Source organism: Gopherus evgoodei, chromosome 16, assembly GCF_007399415.2.
Source record: "Gopherus evgoodei ecotype Sinaloan lineage chromosome 16, rGopEvg1_v1.p, whole genome shotgun sequence".
Lineage (NCBI taxonomy): Eukaryota > Metazoa > Chordata > Testudines > Testudinidae > Gopherus > Gopherus evgoodei.
Genome location: NC_044337.1, coordinates 26303095 through 26326141, shown reverse-complemented (window position 1 = coordinate 26326141; position 23047 = coordinate 26303095). Strand labels below are relative to the sequence as shown.

Sequence of the window (23047 nt, the reverse complement as noted above, 5' to 3'; positions counted from 1 at the left end):
TGCATATGAAACACACTGTTCTAACAAAGCTTGCACACTAGTTCCATTAACAGAGAACACATATTATGATTCAACGGTCTAATTTGGTATTAAAACTGAAGTTATACAGGAACAGAAGTAAAGTAGTTTAGTAGTGCATCACTCTATTCACTTACATTATCCTCATGTCCCTCTTCATATAAGTCAGACATCTCCTAATGATTTATTATATTAATATGAATGAAGACTTTACAATACCAACAAGACAAAAATTACCAACCATAGCTACAGGAGACTTGCAAATCAGCTATTATTCGGAGAATATTGTTCATTTGATTGGATCTTTGTTCATTTTCCATGATGCTGCCAGATGCAGGATATGCAGAATCGATGTAGATTAAATCCAAGAGATATATTCCTGAAATTAAAGATTAATCAAATATTTTATAAAGAAATAGTCATCTAAGTACCGACAAACAGAACACCGAGGAACCACCATCAGTCCACCTGTGCCTTTTCCATTGATCAAATGGGGAGATTATTAACAGCAAATAGCTTGAGTTTTGTGTAATCAAAAATGTAAAATTTGGACCTCAGTTCTGTGACAAGAACATAGAAAACTTTGGACAAGGTACACTTACAAGGAAGAATTTCTCTTATACAGAACAGGCCAAACTTCAGGGTATACACTTCTTTAAAATGTTGTCAGGTTTCAGAATGGTAGCCGGGTTAGTGTTTATCAGCAAAAACAATGAGGAGTCCTTGTGGCATCTACCAGTGTGATATATGCCATCATGTGCCAGCAATGCCACTCTGCCATGTACATTGGTCAAACCGAACAGTCTCTATGCAAAAGAATAAGTGGACACAAATCTGACATCAGGAATCATAACATTCAAAAACCAGTAGGAGAACACTTCAATCTCTCTGGTCACTCAATAACAGATCTAAAAGTGGCAATTCTTCAACAAAAAACACTTCAAAACCAGACTCCAACGGGAAGCTGCAGACCTGGAATTAATTTGCAAACTGGATATCATCAGATTAGGCCTGAATAAAGACTGGGAGTGGTTGGGTCATTACAAAACCTAAACCTCATTTCCCCAACACTAATTTCTCCCTACTGTTACTCACACCTTCTCTTGTCAACTGTTTGTAATGGGCCACTCTCTTACCACTTCAATAGTTATTTTTCCTCCCCTGGTATCCCACTGTTAATTGATTTATCTCATTAGACTGACCTCACACTTGGTAAAGCCCCCCCATCCTTTCATGTATTTATACCCCTCCTGTAATTTTCACTCCATGCATCCGATGAAGTGGGTTTTAGCCCACAAAAGCTTATGCCCTAATAAATTTGTTAGTCTCTAAGGTGCCACAAGAACTCCTTGTTTTTTTTTTAAATGTTGTGTTCACCTTAGAAAATATTATGGAATTATCTCCATGCATTTGGCAAGTTACTAAGGGCCTGATACTGCATGATCCCGAAGAATGAAAAATCCTCGACTTCAATGAAAGTACTTTTCTTCAAATTTGCCTCATTTGATTAATTTGTACATAATCGCAAGTCTTTGGTTGGGCCTAAGGGTTGGTTATCTCTAAGGGTTAGTAACACAAAGGGGAGCAATTTTAGGTTTTCAGTATGAAGTGATTTATTGGTGCTTGTAGCTGTTACCATTTAAGAGTGGCTAAATGATTAAGTATCAGAGGAGTAGCCGTGTTAGTCTGGATCTGTAAAAGCAGCAAAGAGTCCTGTGGCACCTTACAGACTAACAGACGTTTTGGAGCATGAGGTTTCGTGGGTGAATACCCACTTCCTCAGATGCATGTAGTGGAAATTTCCAGGGGCAGGTATATAATGCAGGCAAGCTAGAAATAATGAGGTAGTTCAATCAGGGAGGATGAGGCCCTGTTCTAGCAGTGGAGGTGTGAAAACCAAGGGAGGAGAAACTGGTTTTGTAGTTGGCAAGCCATTCACAGTCTTTGTTTAATCCTGAGCTGATGGTGTCAAATTTGCAGATGAACTGAAGCTCAGCAGTTTCTCTTTGAAGTCTGGTCCTGAAGTTTTTTTGCTGCAGGATGGCCACCTTAAGGTCTGCTATAGTGTGGCCAGGGAGGTTGAAGTGTTCTCCTACAGGTTTTTGTATATTGCCATTCCTAATATCTGATTTGTGTCCGTTTATCCTTTTCTGTAGTGACTGTCCAGTTTGGCTGATGTACACAGCAGAGGGGCATTGCTGGCATATGATGGCGTATATTACATTGGTGGACGTGCAGGTGAACGAACCGGTGATGGTGTGGCTGATCTGGTTAGGTCCTGTGATGGTGTTGCTGGTGTAGATATGTGGGCAGAGTTGGCATCGAGGTTTGTTGCATGGATTGGTTCCTGAGCTAGAGTTACTATGGTGCAGTGTGCAGTTACTGGTGAGAATATGTTTCAGGTTGGCAGGTTGCCTGTGGGCGAGGACTGGCCTGCCACCCAAGGCCTGTGAAAGTGTGAGATCATTGTCCAGGATGGGTTTGTAGGTCCCTGATGATGCGTTGGAGAGGTTTTAGCTGGGGACTGTATGTGATGGCCAGTGGAGTCCTGTTGGTTTCTCTCTTGGGTTTGTCTTGCAAACATACAGTCCCCCATCACATACAGTCCCCAGCTAAAACCTCTCCAACGCATCATCATTCTCACAGAGTAAAATGATTTTCCAGCCAATTGGATGCTTTGAACCTACTGATCTCATCATAAAACCAGCAGGAGATTTTCTCTATGTGAGCCTTAAACAATCCCAATGCCAGGGTGCTCAGCTGAAAGGTCTTTGATTTCATTATAGCATTTCTGAACACAAACACTGGAAGGTCATACTGATAATGTTGAGTTGTCAGAACCCAGGTTTTCTGGTGATAGTAGAGAAACTCAAAAAAACACTCCACATTCACTTTTATTCCATCAAATATTAAGATTGTATATTTTAAAGGGTTTTTTCAGCAGACAGTATGTACTATGCGCTAATAGATCTAAACTCCTGATTCTACAATAATTACTGTGCTGAATATTCTTCACTTCTTATGGAGCAATAAAAGCCCTCAGATACTTTTTCTCAAACATGGAGAGCATACATTTAACTTCTTCAAACCTATACAATTAACTAATAGCTTGGAAGAAATACTGAAAAATATTTAGTATGAACGATAGGATAGAATATTTAATGTGTACAATTATTTCGAATTAGAGTAGTTTACCGTATGTAGCATCAAAACCAAGAAGGGGACACATGAACAAAGGCTGACTGAATATTGTAATACTCAGTACTATAACATAATATTATAATATGGTTCAAGTCACACAAGATTAATTTTTCATGCTAATTTTCACTGCAGTAAACCAGACACATATAAAGCTTGTGATCACAATTTCATTGCTACTAATGTTTATGTTTAGGCCATGCACATTTAAGATTTTGGTCCTGTTCTTGTTCCAGGCAGAAAACTGCACACTGTGCTGTTAAACTGAAGAACTGACTTAGAAAGAGGAGGTTATAAAACACAATATTTGTGGAAGGGTCCTCAGCCCAATGAGTCTTATCTCGTTTTCATTTGAAGTAGGTCACTTCGGAAACCACCCAGTTAAATGAACAATAGCTTCCCTATTAGCTGTGAGCAGGTTATGCAGCAAAGCTCCCCCACCTGCATTTGATCATGTTAGCATACTTCAGGATGAACTCATAAAGGGCATTCAGGAGTCCAGAGCTGACAAAAATATACTGCCTTTGTGTTTTTCATGCTCACAGCAGGTAAAAAAGAGAGGGGACTCCTCTTAACTGCTCCATGTGGAGAAATAACTCGTTGACCTCAGATTTCTGATCAGAGTGGGGCTGGGTTAGATTAATCCCCTCCCCCCATCTTAAGACCGTCTCGAAGGTAGAGCAACAAAATGTAAGGTGTAATTTGTATATGGGGAGTCCAAGCATTTCAGGCCTTTACAGGATTACTGACAAGTTTATTCCTTTCTCTCACCAGCTGAGTTTAGTAGCCTGTGTAATGTATTTTAATACTGTGCAACATGATCGTTACCAAAGAAACACACGTGGTTTGGATTTATGGCAAACTTAAAGTCACATTTCCAAATCAAGCCCAAAATATAACCAGGAACACTCTTTCTGCTCACTTACTAGCCATTCGTGAAAACCAGCTAATCTCACTGAGGCAATGACAAGTGGTGGCAGAAGAGGTTGTTTAGAAGCACTGAAACTACTGTTCTGCAAAGCAATATTTTTGCACATTCTTTAAGATGTCAGAGCTGAAAACAGCTGTGTACCACTCTTTCCTCCCCATTTTCTTCTGTGTACCTGCAAGGCACTTCATTATACCCTGGCACTCCCAAGAAAAGAACAAGTCTTGTGAATTATGCTTGATTTTAAAGGTCTTTTCTTCACAGAACAAGGGCTTTTAATTTGCAGTATGAAAATGGATATTTATGCAGCAAAGATTCCAAACATTTAACGTTTAAGTAAACATGATTTGATGTCATTGCTATCTGATTGTCATTCAGTGGCCTATGAAACGAGTTGTAGGGTCTCAGTTGAGTTCATCCTGGACAAATATCCACATCACAAAAATCAGTATCACAGGGTATGTCTACACTGCCCACATTACAGCGCTGCTGTGGCGATAAAAAACCCCACCCCGAACGAGCGGTGTTAGCTTTATCGCCAAGAGCCGCATAGAGTGCTGTCTATACTGGCACTTTTCAGCGCTTAACCTTTTGTCGCTCAGGGGTGTGTTTTTTCATATCCCTGAACAACAGAAGTTTTAGTGTTGAAAGTGGCAGTGTAGACATAGCCACAGTTGGCACCAAAAAACATCATCAGTGGAGAGACTAAGGAATGACTTAAACAAATGCTCTCATCTCTAAAGGCAGTCCATTTCTTGTAGAGATCACAACATAGTGGGAATCTATTTAATTGTGCTAGTGCTACATATGTCTGTAGATTCACTTGTTCATGTGTATTTGGAATAGACAAATTCTGTACAAACTGAGGCAAGAATATTAAAAGAAACCAGACTGAATCAATCAGGACTAGATATTAAAAACTCTTCAGAGTGTGACTCTTTTTAATCCGTGTTTTGGAATAAGGGCCCTAATTCTCATTTACACTAACTCCCCTTTCCACCATTCTGGCAGTGTAAAGGAATCTTGATGTGTGTGTGTGTAAATGTAAACTAGTATACATGAGAATCAGGCCTGAGATGAGTTGGAATTGCAGTGTTTTATATAGTGCACCTCAGCCAACACAGCCATTACAGTACCATCAAATTTCATCCATCTTCATTCCCAATGGAAAGTAAGCAGAATGTGTCACTATAAATACAACTTCACTGTAGCACTGGTGGTCTCTGCAGTGTTTGAATATGGGAGTCTGGAGGATAAGTCACTTTCAATTAAGCAGAAAGTAGTAACAATGGAATGTCATGCTATACAAAATATCATATAAGATTTCTATGCAGCATTGTAGCTGTGTCAGTCCCAGGGTATTAGAGAGACAAGAAGGTGAGGTAGTATCTGTTATTGGACAAACTTTTCTTGGTGTGAGAGGCAAACTTTTGAGCTGACACAGAGCTCTTCTTCAGATCTGTGTAATACTGGAAGAATTAAGAATATAAGTGTTCTAACAGTTTCCAAGAGATGTCTACTAAGTAAGGAACATGCAGTCAATTCCATATGTCAAAATATGGTATACAGTAAAGGCTGCACTTAGTCATAACACAATGTGCCTCACTATTGAGATGAAAACTAAGAAGGCAGAATCTTGAGTATATGAAACCACTGAACAGTAGTTTGCTCAAAATGACCACCATGATGAGCGTACCTAGGTTCCTTTAATTTTAAAGTGATAAGCTTCCCAACATAAACCACAAATTCAACAAAGGGAGTATAAGGTATTGCTGAGGCTCATGCTACTGCTAAGAAAGCTTCCTAAGGTTTAGTAATACTTCTGCTGATCTTTGTGCAATGGATCAAATCAGCAAAAAAGAGAAATACAGTATTCACACCTTCTTAAAGTCATTTTAAATTCATGTATTTTACTCTAAAAAGTTATCTGATCATTACAAGACAGATTCAGATTCACCATATGACAGACTGTATAAAAGGCAGACAGGATGCTCTCTACATTTTAAAAACCATGACTAACAATGACTACATAGCACACACAATTCATCCCAAGATGCTTTTGTAACTTAAAATGATGTTCTATGTAGATATACAGAGTCATTCCACCTGTCACTGGAATGCCATCACCTCTGTTTAAACACACACAGTAACGCTATGTGACAATTCAGGATTGGCAGTGAATTTCTTATCCAATTGAAATTACCCTGTATCTGCCTGTAGATGTGTCACGGAGTGTGGGGGAGTCTGGTCTTGCACCCCTCTTCCTGGGACCCACAGTGACTCTTAGCCAGCCAGTAAAACAGAAGGTTTATTGGACAACAGGAACACAGGTTACAGCAGAGCTTGCATGCACAGTCAGGACCCCTCCACCGAGTCCTTCTGGGCTTTCAGGGTGCTTGGATCCTAGCTAGGATCCCCTGAATTCCGCCCACACAGCCCCAAGCCCAAACTCAAACTGCTTCCCTCCTGCCACTCCCTTCCTTTTCTCCCCTTCCCGGGCAAAGGTGTTGACCTTTCCCCTCCCTTACCTAGCTCAGGTTACAGGCCCTGGCATCGTCCATCCCTTAAAGTCCTCCCCTGCTCTCCCACTCCCCACACAGACAGTCCCTACTGCATCACAAGATGTAACTGGTAATCCTTTATTTTAACTAGCACTTAAAGTTCACCTATTGGCAAACAGTTGTCATTTTACTGTATATCCAAAATTAATTAATATATTGAAGTATTATTACTTCCAGAACCTACAGTATTCTTATTAACGATTTTTACTCAGTGCTATTATTAGACATAAAATGAAAACAGTCCCTGCCCCAGAGAGTTTGTAATCTGAAAAACTAAACAAAGAAGATAGGATATGTCAAGAATTCCAAAGAAAGGATTACCTTTGTGGAATATTCATTTACTTTTTAATTTAGTGCTGACTCAGAAGACAGTGCCATTTGCTACATCACCAAAATGACTTCTTGAAACATCTATGTCTTCCAAGTTGTCTAACCAAGTGTATTTTTAGTGTGGAAATAAAACAAGATTTCAGCCCCAGTTACTGTTACAATTGGACACTTCTCTGTCAGAATCATGAACTAATGCTTTAGCATGGTACTAATGGGTACTATGCTACTGGAAGAATCTTCTTGGATGTCATATAAAACCTAAGTCCTTACCATTGCTAAGTGTGGTATCCTGGCTTCTCTAGTGTTGTCTCTATAGTTTATGCTGGAGAAGTTCTCTCTTTGCTACCCCACTGAAAAGCTATGGTAGTAGTTTGACCACGTTCCAGGGCAGAGTCGGCTGAATTTCAAGGCAAGATGAGTGATCACTATAACCTGAAGTGCTTTGGGATCCTCTTGCTTGAAAGGAGCTACATAATGTTTTAATATGGTATCTAACTGCTACTAATAACATTAATTGTAGAGATTTATCTCATTAGTCCATTACCAGCTTCCCCTTTAAACAGCACTGTTAGAAGAGAAAGTGATTTTTAAAAGCTTGTTGAAGACCAATAAAACAAAGGATGTAGCACATGAAATCTAAATTGATTGATAGCATAAAGTCACTAGAAACATTTAATAGTCCACTGACAATGGATAAGCAGCATTAATTTCTCTAACACAATGTGTTCATTTATCTTTAGTAACACAGCTGTTCATTTTTTATGTTGTAAACAAGGGAATTATTCTGTGGTTAGGCGCTTCTGTAAAATATTTGATTACAAAACTGGAATTGGATGGAAACCACACAGAGAAGCTCAGAAGTTCATAAACTTGAATTAAAAGAGCCAAATACCTCCTTGATGTAACTTCACAAATGATAACTGAGTTACACCAAGAATGAATTTAGCTCACTGAGCTAAAATAATCATGGTGTCGAGGAATTATCTTCCTACACAACAATACACATCACTTGATGTAACTCTTTATAATTAGCCAATACGTACACATTGAAAGGTTAGATAGTTGGGGATGAGAAGAGCATTAGTATCTTTTCTACAGCTGTCCCACATCAGATACACAAGCTACCAGAAATAATACTTATAGCATGGTACTGACATTTTGTTACCAAGATAAACATGGCTACAGATCCTTTAGCAGCCAAAGAATATTTTATTCATTTGGAGTTTAGGCTTTCTGAAAATTCTTACAGCAGTTCTGTGTGCATATTCTGACCTTTTTGTTGCTACTGATGTGCATTCACACACTGAAGTTACTAGTCTATCATGTTCCTTCAAGAGCAATTTAACTTTAAAACCCATACATGTTAAGTGTTCTAACATTATATTAGCTATGAGATATAATGATGAAACTATATAGTAAAAAGTTCCAATTGAGGAAGTTGTACATCAGCAGAATCCATGGAAAGAATAACATGGTATTTCTAATGTATGAGACAGTAAGGCAACATATAAATAACAGCTTTTTACAACATATCTTTTGCTGCAGTCACAAATTTGCAATGATTCAGTAATGATATCAAACTCAGAACTCTAATCTACATTAAGAAAGCAAGATCTAATCTGTATAATTCCCAGTAAGTGAATGCAAAAATGGTTAGAACCTCACAAAATACACAAATAGTAATAAAAATTTCAATTAATAGATGGCAATAGCATCCCCAAAAGTCTCCAGAATAAAACTTTCCCCTCATAGAACTAAACTAATTTTTTTGTTTGGGCAAATATAAATGGTTGGGGATAGAAAACAAAGGAAAGAAAAAAGGACAGGACTTGCACTAAACATTTGAATCTAGAAGTTAGAGCGATCAGGTTAAGAAGTACTCAGTAGATGCTGAGAAGAGAAAATGCATAAGCAACTGTTGGGTTTGTCTGATTTTTGAGGACACTTTTCTTGACCAACGGAAAAAAACAAGTTTACGAAGGTAAAGCAACCATGCAGTCACCCCATGCAATATTTTAGAGAGACTGATAGGGCCTAATTCATATATACCAGTGCAAAGTAGGATTAAAACTTTAAGGTTCCAATTCCCTTTTATACTGAAGGCCATTTTACACCACTCTGGCAATATAACGTGACTTTAAAGTGGATGTAAATTACATTTACTCCCACTTTAAGGCCCTTTAGATGGCTAGAGCAATATAAAGTTGCCTTAGTGTAATGCAGAATCAGGCTGTATCATTCTGATTTGGTAGCATTTTACACACAATTTGCACTGGTATAAATGACAACACAAGGTGCAGAATCATGGAGAATCAGGGTAATGGAATCAGAAAATGACCTGTCCTTTGCTCCACAGGAAAAGTAGCAGATTAATAAAGAAGAAATACTGTACCCACTAGGGTGACCAGACAGCAAGTGTGAAAAATCAGGGACAGGGGGTTGGGGGTAATAGAAGCCCATATAAGAAAAAGACCCCAAAATCGGGACTGTCTGTATAAAATCATGACATCTGGTCACCCTAGTACCCAACCACCCACCCCCAGATCGAGGGACAAATCATTCCCCTCTATTTGGCATTGGTGAGGCCTCATCTGGAGTATGATGTCCAGTTTTGGGCCCCACACTACAAGAAGGATGTGGAAAAATTGGACAGAGTCCAGCGGAGGACAACAAAAATTATTAGGAAGAACAGAGCACATGACTTATGAGGAGAGACTGAGGCAACTGGGATTATTTAGTCTGCAGATTCTATAATTCTGTATCTTCACTTAACTTGTGGCCAAATCCTATGCAGTTTTTTTAGCCATGTCAAAACTGCAGGCTTAAAAAACTGGATAAGAGCAGAAGAATTACAGTAAATACAAACATTAAATAAAAAATAAACAGTCATCGCCTTTCATTTGTTGAAATGTTTCTTAAATACAACCTGAGTATCCAGCTATAACCTAGAAAATCCATTTGGCTTCCCATGAATTACCCTTTTTCATATAGATTATAGAGACTTGTTAACACACAGGCTTGGCTAACAACAGTACCAGCACCTTTCTAATTATCTACAGCACTGTCTTGCATTTCAACTGGCAAATTGGCATGAAATCACCTTGAGAAATCTGTAAGCTAAAGTTCTGATCATGCAATGGGAACTATGCAGCAACCCTCTGAACTTTCACACAGACTCACTGAAATCGACAGGTCTCTGCCAAGGCACAGGGTCTGACTGCAGATTCCATGGTTGGATTGGCACCCTATACCCCACCCCAACCAACCTCAGCTTTTCAGAAAGATGTTCCATCTTTTCAACATTTACTGTTCCTGAGTGCTCAGTACAAAAACATTGCAACTTTGTATCTACTCTTCCAGTTTTGAAATAATGTACAAATATATACAAGAGTACAGTACTTATCAAGTTAACAAATGGCCCAGCATATACTGTCCACCACACAAAAGAAAATGGTCTAAGTATGTTACTCTAAAGCCATATTATGATTTTATGTCCAAGTCTGGGGATCCACACCCCAGTGCATTATTGGCAGACACTGCTATGTGAAGTTGTGTCAGCAAAGAGGCAAGGTCTCGATAGATATCTCACCTTATTCAATGTGCACCTCCTCTCATTTTGTTTATAACCGTGCAGCTAAGTTAGCACAGATCAGCCTTCTGCTCCCACTCAAATTAATGACAAACCTCTCATTAATTTCAAGGGAACAGACAAAGACTTCATGAGTGCAGTGAGAAAAAGTCATACAAAATATACTGAGCTTGCACAGAGTGCAATATTCAAAATGGATTAGGCTGGAAATTATTATGCATTCTTTACTATAGCGATCACTACTGCAACCATTACAAAGTCTCAAAGGCATGGACCCATTTTGATTTTGCTATAGCAGTTGAAGCATGGCTTCTGGTATGTGGAAGGTCATCTAAACAGAGGTTTTTATTTGCTGTATCTTCCTAAGATGTTTTATGTGTTGTGTGCTAGACTTAGTGCTCCCAGCACAGCTTTATTTGTCACATAACAAAGAAAGGAAAATTCTTCTGGGCAGGAAAATAATTTGTGCAGCCTAAAAATTTGCCACATTTCCATATTTAACTTTCCATTTTCTTTTTTGAGAGCATTTATGATGAAAGACATTTTTCCATGTTCTCCTACCGTGCCATGGAAAGAGCATTCTAAGGTTTCAGAAATTAAGCGAGTTGGCTGATGTGGCTGCACTTGTGTGTTTTATCATATTAAACTGTCTTGATAAATTCCAACCATTAACAGAAACTGCAGCCACGCTAGTCAAAAGTACTTTTTTTCTACAGAGGGAGAAACCATATATTGCATAAAGCACATATAGAGTGAACCCCCCTGCCTCAGAGATATGGGGTAGCTTTGCAGTAATCACCAAGCATTAATATATAGTTCTAGCATTCTGTTTAAGTATGTGTAGGGAAGACAATTCCTCACTTGGGATAACTTACACAAATCTGCTGGTACTTGACCTAAGTATAACACACTACTTTTAACAGAAAATTGGTAATAATTCAAACTGGGAAAATGTCAATTCTTTCCAGAAGAGTAAATGTCCTCATGTGCTCCTTAGTATACACCAAAGTCTCACTCCTGTCATTTATAGCCATGAATTACATAATAGCACAAGTAGTAATGGGAAGTGTGGTAATGGGAATTGAAGAAAAGCCATGTGGCTCACTGAAATTTGTTACGCTATAGTTTCCCAGAAGGAGACAGATTGGCAAACTTATTCTATTTTAGAAGATACTGGGAATTTGCAAGAGTTTTCTCGTGTTCACATGTCTGGTACACATGATTCTTCACTACTGTGCATTTTTACAACTTTTTCAGTCTCACAGTGCAATTCTGAACAGCCAAGATGGTGTTTGGAAGATCACATCCAACGCTTGCACTTTTCACAATCCCTCTCTGAGACAGAAGAGTACTTAATAACATCCATCCCCTCCCCCAACACCTCCTCCCAACGCAGCTAGACCTGCCTCCTCTACACCACCAGAAAGCACTGCCATATTTGGAAGAAAGAGGTTACATTATTCATAGCTTCCAGGGCCAGAAGGGATCATTGTGATAATCTAGTCTGACCTCCTGTATAACACAGGCCAGAGAACTTTCCACAAATTATTCCTACAGAAGATCAGTTAGAAAAACATCCAATCTTGATTTTAAAATGGTCAGTGATGGAAAATCCACCTCAAACCTTGGTAAACTGTTCCAATGGTTAATTATTCTCACTGTCAAATATTTACAACTTATTTCCAGTCTGAATCTGTCTAGCTTCCCAAATGTATTTCGTAAAGGCTTTCAACTGCTTGGGGAGGAAAGGCTGATCTGGTGAAAAATCATATGCACTTGTTGAAAAAGGAAGAGACTTAGACACCGGGCCAAGAAGGAATCCATTTCAAACGTGAAATGTTGGTAGTCCTCCAAGAAACCAAAAGACTGGGGCTATCTATCTTCTCTTTAAAATATGCTCGAATATACACATTTTGCATTAAAAGATAGGAAAGACCATGTCCCCCTTACCACCACCCCCCCGCTTTTTGTAATGTTTTTCTGATAGACCTGATGATATCTCCCAGTATGTACCTCCCAACAGTCCAGTTGGAAAACTGTGATGTGATCCCCTCACCAGAAGAGAAAGGATGCTCTTTTTTCCAACAAGGAAATAGTAAGGAGGAGGAGTGATGGCATAACCATCTAGAGCCCAGTCAGACCACTGGCACTACCTTCTTCATGCCTGTTCTGATAAAAGGAGTTTGGAGAAGTAGTTAAAAATGGCAGTCTGATCTGTAATGTTCTTCAGTTGGCCCAAAACAGTTACTTAAACAAAACATTTGCTTCTCTGACTATAAATGTCCTCATTCCCTCTCTCCTGAACAGGAGCTATACCACATACACATCTGTATCTGTTATCTAGTGATATTAAATTGTATGTGTATTTCTTGGGAGGAGATTAAAATTAATTTGGTGCTTTAACTCTTTCTGCCAACAAACTATTTGGGGGGAGTTATTGCTCTCTGAAAAGTAATTCCTAGTCATCATTCTAAATTTGTTTTCATTTTCATCCACACCCTGCATTCCACATACTTGTGGAAACAGTTACTTGGGGTGAACCAAACACCATTAAAAGTTCTATATACTATCTATAAATCTCTTAACTGCCCTGCTTTCTATAGAAAACAGAGTCAATTTCTGTAACCTGTTTCTGTGGCTCAGAGTTTTAGACCCATGGATTAAATGTCAATCTGTTCTTTATTTCTCTCAAGTACCCCAATGTCGTAAATCATAAGCTGCAAGCCAAAGAGGGAGAAATTAGCCCTCATCTTTTTGCAGTTTCTGACTGGAATTTCTTTAAACTGCATTTTCCACAGTAGCTGGATAACACATCCCTTGTTATCTACATGCTTTGAAATGCGGTCATTCTAAAAGATCATAGATAACAAATCTTCTAATATTTAGGCTAGGAATACCAGTCGTAACTTAGAGGTCACTGTGGCAGCTGCTGGTAAATGATGACATTTTTAAGGCGCATACTATATGTTTGAAATGTGCAGAATTGTCCCTTCTGTTCTACTCTATACATTTAGTTTGGCATATCCTGTAGAAACTTACTCTAGTGTACGACTCTGCAAGGTGTGGAGCACCTGCTGAGAAGAGCAAAGTGCCTTACACAAATCTCTCAGTAGCTTCACATTCATTTACTTGTGGCCATTCTTTGATGCATCTTCTTCATAAGAAAAGGCAAGTCTTTAAAGAACATTAAAAAAATTCTTCAGATTCCTATATCTATATCCTGTGATGACCCTGTTTGGCTCCTTGTCAGTACTTGCCAGTAATTTTATATATTTTGGCCTCCACAGCCCCGAAGAGATAAATACCCGCTTCTAAACAAACAAATGATGTCCTTGCTATCTACATCAGTCCTACAAAACCTTTTCTATTGATTCTAGGAGTTGCAACAAGCCTTTGTCAGTGGAAGTTTTTAGGGAAGGGAGACTATAGTTGTGTTTCCTTTGTTTCCTATAGCCTTTCCTAGGATAAAGCAGAACTACAGGCAGAAGATAACATAACAGCAATCACACATAGTCCATATAATTTGAGTCAAGAAATCCTTAAATTCTTTTAATCCTTGAAGCAATTGGCACCTCTAGCTATCTGAGCCAACCTCCTTGGATATCGATCGAGGAGGAAGAGACGAGTTGTATGAATGCCTGCATGCCAGCTCTACTATATTTCAGCTGCTAGTTTGCATAGCTACACAATCTAGCATACAAGGCTATTGCTCTGATTTTCAGGACAGTGAAAACTCCCTGTTCAATTTCTTAATATCATTTATCTAATATATGTGCTGCTGCTTGCTTGCTTTCAGTTTCAGATAGCACCTTGTTACTTGTACATTTTTAATAACTGTTATGGGGAGAGGTGACTCTTGCACTATCCCTTATCACCACCAAAGCAAACCAGAAGGTGAAAGAAATCTGTACTAGTCCAGGTCAGAACTGACTCCAGAGCCTTTTACAGCTTTATAAAAATAAAAATGCTCACTAAAAGTATTTTGAAGGCTATCCAGCTTGTCTAAGAAATTCTAGTATGGTGGACTGGCATCCAATGGCAACCAATATATGGCATCCAATAGCAATGCTGCTCACAATGCAGAGCAAACTATACAGCTGGACAGAAAAAGACTCCTGCTTTCCTCTCCTAGACATCCTTACCTGAGGAAGATCACAACTCAAATCTAGCTTCAGAATTTATGAATAACTCTATTTTAGATTTATGGGAGTGGAGTTTCTTTCCACTCCAACAACTACTTTCTAGTTTCTCTACTTTGTGTTGTTTCAGCTTGTGTTTCTATTGCTGCCTATGTGTCTATTCCACTGAACCTTCTGTGGCAAATCTATGGTTATAGTAGGGACTATACTGAAAGTGGCCTACTAACTGATCTGAACTTAATTGTGAAGAGTGACCAAAATAAAATGCCCTTTTTCAGCTAGCACATCCCATGAGTCCTGAGAGTGGCTTTGCTTACTTTAGGCTTATGTTTTTTTAAACATGTGTTATACAATCTGTATAATGGTCATTCCCTGTTCTCTCTCTCTGGATTTTCCTGGTCACCATTCTTTATTGGAATGTTGAGATTATCACAGGTATGTTAAAAAGGTGGTGATTAAAAGAAGAGAAGTCTCCAAATTTAGAAGACAATTCCTCACAGATTTGCTATGATTTGCAGCAGCAGCTCTTTCTTGGTGTTCCTGTTCCTCTGCAAAAAGGTACAGATATTCACAGCAAAAGTGTTTGTTCTATCCCACTTTAGTTCTAGCCTCCGTGTGAACAGGGAAAATAAAGGAATAGGTAAATACATAAATATTTGCTCCATCATCAGACATATCAGAATTCTTATAATTAATGTTTACCTAACACCAACAGGGTATTAGGCACTTCACCTACAAGAATAAAGGCAAAACCCCTGATTGTCCCATATCAGAACTGCTTTGCACAGTCTGAAGCTGTCTCAAAGCAGACAGATCTAACACTGGAAGATTCCCCCAGTGCATGGGTTCCCACGTTGGCTTCAATCCATTGCAAGTTACTCTTACACCACCCCTCCTTGATGCTGGCACAGTGACAGTGGCCAGTGAAAAGGGGGAGTGGCTGAAGAATTATAGGCTCAATAATCCCTAGCTCCTGGAACAGCTCCTCAGGGTCATGGGCAGGCTATGAAGATTAGAGCAGCCTTCGTGTTATTCTAATTTACATCACAGGCTGTAAAGTACCCACAAAGTCAAGGAATGGTGTATGCGTGTACATACACAGGCATACATAGCACCTTTGCAAACCAGATCTGCACCATATACTTCCCAGTAGAAATAATTTTTTTGTTTTGGTGGCTGAACCAAAGAAGTTAAATTAGCTTCGAAACTAAACTGAATGTTTTTGTTTTTTCCATGTTGATATGATGTCATTTGCATGGTTCAAGATGGTTAGTTTCAAAATGAAATGACAAAATGAAATGCTGATTTGAAATGATATTTCAAAACAAATAGTTTAGACTCTTTCTAAAAAAAATTTCCTTAATTTTTTATTCAGACAAAGCTATTTGCTGAATTAGACCCAAATTCGCAAACAGTCTTGGTTGTCCTGAAACTGCATTTTTTGTTGAATTTACTAAACACAGATAAAGCTGCATCTATTTGATTGCATCTCTTCTATTCCTCACCATTCATGTGTTATTTGTACTGTAAGGTCTTGGAGCAGGGACCATGTCTTCAGATAACTTTGTACAGTTACCAGCACAAGACAGCTTTTTGAGACTATCATAATACAAGTATGAAATAATAATACTAAATGAGAATCAGTTTGCTTCTCAAACAGGAAATACGAAATGATTCCCCCAGTGAAAGACGGGCAGTTCCAAGGATGCCGGTGGGCCAAAGAAAACATGCACAGACTTAGTTTTTCAAGTTCTAGCTTGTAAATGTGCTACTGTGCATAAAATACTGTGCTCTCCTAAAGTATGCAACCACCAGAATGCTTTCCAAAGAGTGAGCTCATGGGCAGCTGCTTCCATAGGCAAAATATTTTCCAGCCACACTGACATTTCTCTATTGTTTTTGAAACCAGTCTCCTAGCTGGGTAATTATGATTAGTTTATAATACAGTGGAAATAAAAATCTAGAGCAAGGAAGCAGCATAACCAAGCATTTTCAATTAAACGAATCAATGGGAGTTATAGTGTATATGGGGGGAGATTGTTTGTAATTTGCCAAAGGGGACTTAGGCTCTATTATTGCTAAATTTAATAGCAATGGTCTTAGTGAGAAGTGTGATGCTCATCAGGACATAAGCACAAGGCCACTTATTTGTGATTTTTGACTCTCTCCTAAGACACTTCTCTTATTGCCTTTATTGTATTTTATGCTCCTGAGGAAGAAAGAAATTAACAGTGACATAGGCAATGTTCCCCTTTATAGGTATCATTGCCCTGGAGAGAGTGGGTGTGGGCAACCCACAGTTACAGGGCCTGATCCATAGTCTATTGAAGTCAATAGAAATACAACCATTGACTTCAACAGGCTTTGGTTCCGGCTCACAGGTTTAACATAAGAACATAAGAACGGCCAGACTGGGTCAGACCAAAGGTCCATCTAGCCCAGTATTCTGTCTTCTGCCAGTGGCCAATGCCAAGTGCCCTAGAGGGAATGAACAGAACAGTAAATCATCAAGTGATCCATCGCTGGTCAATCTCCACAAGCAGCTGTGGAGGATTTGCTCCTTACAAGGAGTGGGATTCCAAGCTGAGATGGGGTAGCAGGATATTTCTGGTCTCATAGATCCAGCACATTTCCAAAGTGAGGACACTAATGACAGATTTTTCTCAGATTTTAAAGAAAAACACCTGAGTATATTATTTTAAACTATATTCTACGTTACTAGCAGAGAGAAAGGATGTCTAGGGTACTAGCCCTGGACTTGTGAGAACCAGGCTTGATTCTCTTCTCTGCCACAGACTCCCTGTGTAACTTTGGGCAAGTCACTGTGCTTCAGTTCCCCATCTGTACAATAGAGAGAACAGCACTTCTCTGCCACGTAGGGGTGTTATGAAAATCATCACATTAAAGGTTGTGAAGCACTCAGGCACTACGGAAGTGGGGACCATATACCTGAGGGAAAACTGTTAGAATAGCAGTCATTAAACCTTATGGATCCGATTTTCAAATCTCTCTCTGCTTTCAAGTTTGCAATCATATGTGGGTATGTTAAGGGATTCACACATCTGAAGCACCTAAACCGCTCCCACAAATTATTATTGCAAAACAGCAGGCAAATAGTCTAGGTCTGGTTAAGACCCAACTGACAATTGGGATTAACTCTGGGTTCGGCCTATCTTATCCTTTCTTTTCCTGTATGTAAAGATATGATGTGATATACTACAGTTAATATATCCTGAATTGTGTGGTTGAAGCCAGGGCCAGCTCCAGGCCACAGTGCGCCAAGCGCGTGCTTGGGGCAGTACACCGCGGGGGGCACTCTGCCGGTTGCTGGGAGGGCGGCAGGCGGTTCCGGTGGAGCTGCCACAGGCGTGGCTGCAGACGGTCCGCTGGTCCCGCGGCTCCAGTGGACCTCCCACAGACACGCCTGCGGCAGCTCCACCAGAGCCACAGGACCATCAGACCCTCCGAGAAACGCTTGCGGGAGGTCCACCGGAGCCACGGGACAGGCGAGCGGCAGAGTGCCCCCCGCGGCATGCTGCCATGCTTGAGGCAGTGAAATTGCTAGAGCCGGCCCTAGTTGAAGCACAGTGCCATGCACTCCTAGATCTAACAAAGAAATAGTTTATCCATTGAATCTGCTTCATGGTTGCTTACCCATTGTGGTGGTGCTTCTTACAGACACTGTATTCTGGTTGGACGGCACAAGATGAAAGCAAGAAATCTGGTCTTTATTTCAGTTTGCTTTTCCTCTTAGTGATACCATTCACTTGGCCACTAGCATGGATTTATGTATTACAATTCACACGTTCATGCTGGTTTGGCAAAGTTCACCTTCAGTTTGTTATTAAAATGTCCCAAGGCCTACCAAGGATAATCAGGATATGCATTTAGCTCTTCAGAAAAGTGCTCCAGCCCTTGGTTCACGGAAAATGTCATCTAAATTTCATGAAACCAGCAAAACCACAAAACTGTTGGCAGTTTTCTGACTGTGCGCTAATCTCTTAAGAATGGTGTCTTGGTTTTGCAGGCTGCTGATTGCAGTAATTTGGGAGATTTACTAGTTGATAGTATATTGTTAAGTTACGTTCACTTGGTGTCCTCTATTTGATTTGGTATGATACAACCTCACATATTTATGCGGAAACATTTTTATTAAATATAGTTTGCTAGAAATAGAAAACATATATTTTTATATCTTTTGGTTTTCTTATCAAAACATTTTGATTGCTCCCATTTGGGGGTGGGGGAGTAAAATATTACTTTTAGTGGGTTTCCTTCTACTAAGTGTGCTGATTGCCATACCCCCAGCAGACACCACTTCATGTGTTACCAAATGTACTGTGCTCTGACATCTATGTAAAACTGCATCATATACGAATACAGGCTCTTCAGGAAGTGAGAATATCTGTAAAAAGTTACATATTGCTATCCCATAAAAGCAGCATTATATGTAAATAAGAGTATGTGTAGAGCTAACTTTGTTCATTCAAACGTTTAAATGTTATTGTCCTTTTATAGCATTGTTTTGTGGTTATGATTGCTGTGGTAACTGCATAATTTACTGTGCTTTCTTAATCAGAATGATAAATAAGAATAACACAATGTTGGTCAGGTTAGTCTAGAGTACTTTTCTCTCAGATAATAATTCTTTGATGTTATTGAACTTTATTAGATCTGTGAGCAACAAAGACAAAATGAACTGACTAACACACAGAACTTGCAGCAGCTCCTTCCTAGTTTGTTTGCAATACTGAATTACAGAGGGGCCTAGCAGGGCGCAGGACTTCTGCTGCTCACACTATTACTGCCCCCAACTTATGGGGCACCTTTCCCAAGCTCCTCCACAAGGCCCCTACCCTCTCTGCGTTCAAGTCCCTCCTCCTAAAGCCCCGCTTCTCCACTAAAACTGTGGAGAAAAAAAAGCTGACTTTTACTGACGATATCTGAGGAGTAATTTGGAAAAAATTACACAGCGTACTTAAAAAAAACAAAAACAAAATCAACATGTTAATTTAACCTTACGTCACGTGATGTGGCCAATCTGGATTATATGATTGCACTCTATTTATAAGTTTTGCCCCCTCACCTTGCCCTCCGTCATTAGATTATGAGCACATTGTGGACACTACCAGAAATAATAACTAACCACCATTTTCATATGTCCCAACTATGCTACAATTACAAAAAAGCCATGGGACAGGACTAAAAATTACAATTGTATATAAATAGTCATTTAATAATTATAATAATTAATAAAATAAAAACCAGACAAGTCTCTCCCACTCCAACACCCCGCCTCACTAAACAAATAAGATGAAGTTGCTTAGTCAGTATGCATGCCTGATTTTGTAGTGGTAGCCTTTTTCTGGAATCCTCCCACAAACCTTCTCCTCTGTTTTCCTCCCACCTATGCTATTCTATTCTATTCAGGTTCTTGTACCACACCTGTCACTGCTGTATCCTCATATCATGTCTCTACTTAAACAGTAAGTTCTACAGGGCAGGGTCGTATCTTATTTGTCTGTACACCACTACCATGATTTGGGTGCCACAATAATTAAATAAATAATTTACAAATTTTCTGTAAGGAGCAAATTTGGTCTTTCACCAGAACTCTTGTTCGGCAAAACAATAAGAACCTTATCCTCATAACAACAGCAAAGAAGAGTTACAACTTTCTACAAGAAGAACATAAGAACAGTCATACTGGCTCAGACCAAAGGTCCATCTAGCCCACTATCCAGTCTTCCAACAGTGATCAATGCCAAGTGCCCCAGAGGGAATCATCAAATGATCCATTCTCTGTCACCCATTCCCAGCTTCTGGCAAACAGAGGCTAGGGACACCACCCCTCCCCATCCTGGCTAATAACCACTGATGGACCCTATCCTCCAGGAACTTACCTAGTTCTTGTTTGAACCCTGTTATAGTCTTGACCTTCGTAACATCCTCTTCCCCACTTTCTAAAATGTTTTGGCACAAAAGAACTTAGTCATAAATACATCTCTATCCTGATATAACGCAACCCAATATAACACCAATTCAAATATAACGCGGTAAAGCAGTGCTCTTGGGGGGAGGGGGCTGCGCACTCTGGCAGATCAAAGCAAGTTCGATATAACGTGGTTTAACCTATAACACGGTAAGATTTTTTGGCTCCTGAGGACAGCGTTATATCGGGGTAGAGGTGTATCTGCATAATGGACTGCTCAGTGGCTTGCAAACAGCATACTCTGCTCAGAGCAGTGATAATGGGACAATACACAGCATGAATACTAAGATGGTCTGTATTCAACTGAGAAGCTAATGTCTGGGCACCTCACTAATGATGCTCATATGGAGGCAGTATTAATGCCTTGAAATGACAAATGGTTCTTCAGGAGAAAAGTGGTGGGCACTCCATCTCTGGGCTCTCAATGCTTCCTGTAGTCCATGCTGTCCAATGTATCTTATGAGACTCTGTGAGCTACAGCAGAAACTATTTACTCTATGTGCTCAGTATCATGAAGATATGTCAAAATAGTATTACTGAAGAAGCCACAGGAAAAGTATGGATTGGACTAATGGCTCTGTATGGCTTTAAATTTAGGCAACCCTGAGTTTAAAAGAGTTTAGATTTTGGGAATATGACTCAGTTAACTTATGGAGAATGAAGCTAGGGGAACACAGTGGAAAGGTGACGGACACTCTCCTAGGAATACTCATCATAACTGAATAAGGATGCAGTAGCTTGGGGTTGTGGCAATAATATAACTTTGCCTGATATTCAAAGTGCAGGAAATGCTATCAGGTCTCTCTCACAAACAGGTTTAACTGTACCTCGGCATTTGAATATAACTCCTATTCATGATAGAATATTCTGTGTGTAACAGAGGCCAAGGTGAAGCTCTTGTGAGGGTAATGGTAGCTAGATTAAGTTTACATTTAATTTTTACATTTCAACAGGAATAATTTATCCTGTTAACTTTTTAATATATCTTCATACAATTCTTCTTCGGTTTGTTTTTTGTTGTTATCTCTGTAAGTTTTTAAAGCTGCAAATGCAATACATGTTTGAGAAATTATAGGGCTGTAAATAAACATTTTTAGAGGATGACATTCCATGTAGTTTCTGCCTTAAAAGTAAATACATCAAATTACTTCAGCTATTGTGACACCATTTTAATATGAAATCATACAAACATAGAAGACAGACATTAGAGCACCCACTTAAGGTAGACAGGAGATTTGTATGCTATTTATAGAAACCTGCCATGTTTTTAAATTGTCGTTTTTACTCTTGTAAATCTCCTTTTGGCATGTGGCATTAAAGCCAAGTTCAAGGAACCAGCACAACAAAGACAACAGACATTTCCAATGCTAGTTGCCTAACCTCAAAAATACTATAGGAAGAGACTTATTTTTATTTACTTTTCACTTTACTTATTGTCACCACTTATTTTTATCAAATTTATGGTTAAAAAACCCAAAACAGCCCCAAACCCACACAAACATAAACTTTGCTTAATTTAAATTTGGTAGCTACTTTTGACTCTGATTGCTTTAGCCAGTACATATGTTTCAACAACAGAAGATTAATTAATTAGACAGACACTGTATACAGAGAAAACTACAGGAGTCACTGGAAATTTCTGAAGTGAATTTCCAAGATGGAAAGGGTAAAAAGATAAAGTTAAACACTTTCAAGAAAGTGTACTGATCGTCAATCATTTGTGCAACAATATTTAAAATTCCTTGTACTAACAATATTTCAATCTGTTTCATATAGAACAACTGACCACAAACATTCCAGAAGCTGGCTATTTTTCCTTCTAAAGCTCAGAAATAGACAGCTTGCTCAGATTGTCCCAAAATATATTAAGGTACAGTGGTGAAAAACTGTACAGTTACTATAAAATAATATATATTATTGAAATATATTAATATCATGTAGCCATTGCATCAAGTTAAAATTCAGTGGAACAGTTCTCATTACTGAAGCTGTGTAAAAAAATTAATTTTCCACAAAACTTTCATTTTTCCTTTTTAAATTTCATACAAATTTCTATGCTAAACACTGCTTACCCAAAACTGACCTACTGCTCAAGTGGGAGGACTGAAAAAAATGTTTTTATTACAGGCTCATTTATAATTATTGTTACAGTGCTCAAAAGTAAAAATAAATTAGACCAGGCCCCTGTCCCAAAGGGATTATCCATGATGCAATGAAGGAACAGTGAAACGGTAGGGTTGAGATGGGAAGGAGAAACAGAGGGCAAAATAACAAAATTACATGGTTACTCAG

The 23047-nt window shown here is 39.1% G+C and overlaps 1 protein-coding gene across 3 annotated transcripts in view; it reads right to left on the bottom strand.

Moving 5' to 3' along the window:
• The window catches only part of RALGPS1 (Ral GEF with PH domain and SH3 binding motif 1), a 355807-nt gene that overhangs the window by 115703 nt on the left and 217057 nt on the right, over window positions 1–23047 (bottom strand). For all 3 annotated transcript variants that reach the window (XM_030535186.1, XM_030535187.1, XM_030535188.1), the window contains one exon: window positions 260–397. In XM_030535186.1, the coding sequence (XP_030391046.1) occupies window positions 260–397 (138 nt within the window). The remainder of the gene's footprint in view (window positions 1–259; window positions 398–23047) is intronic.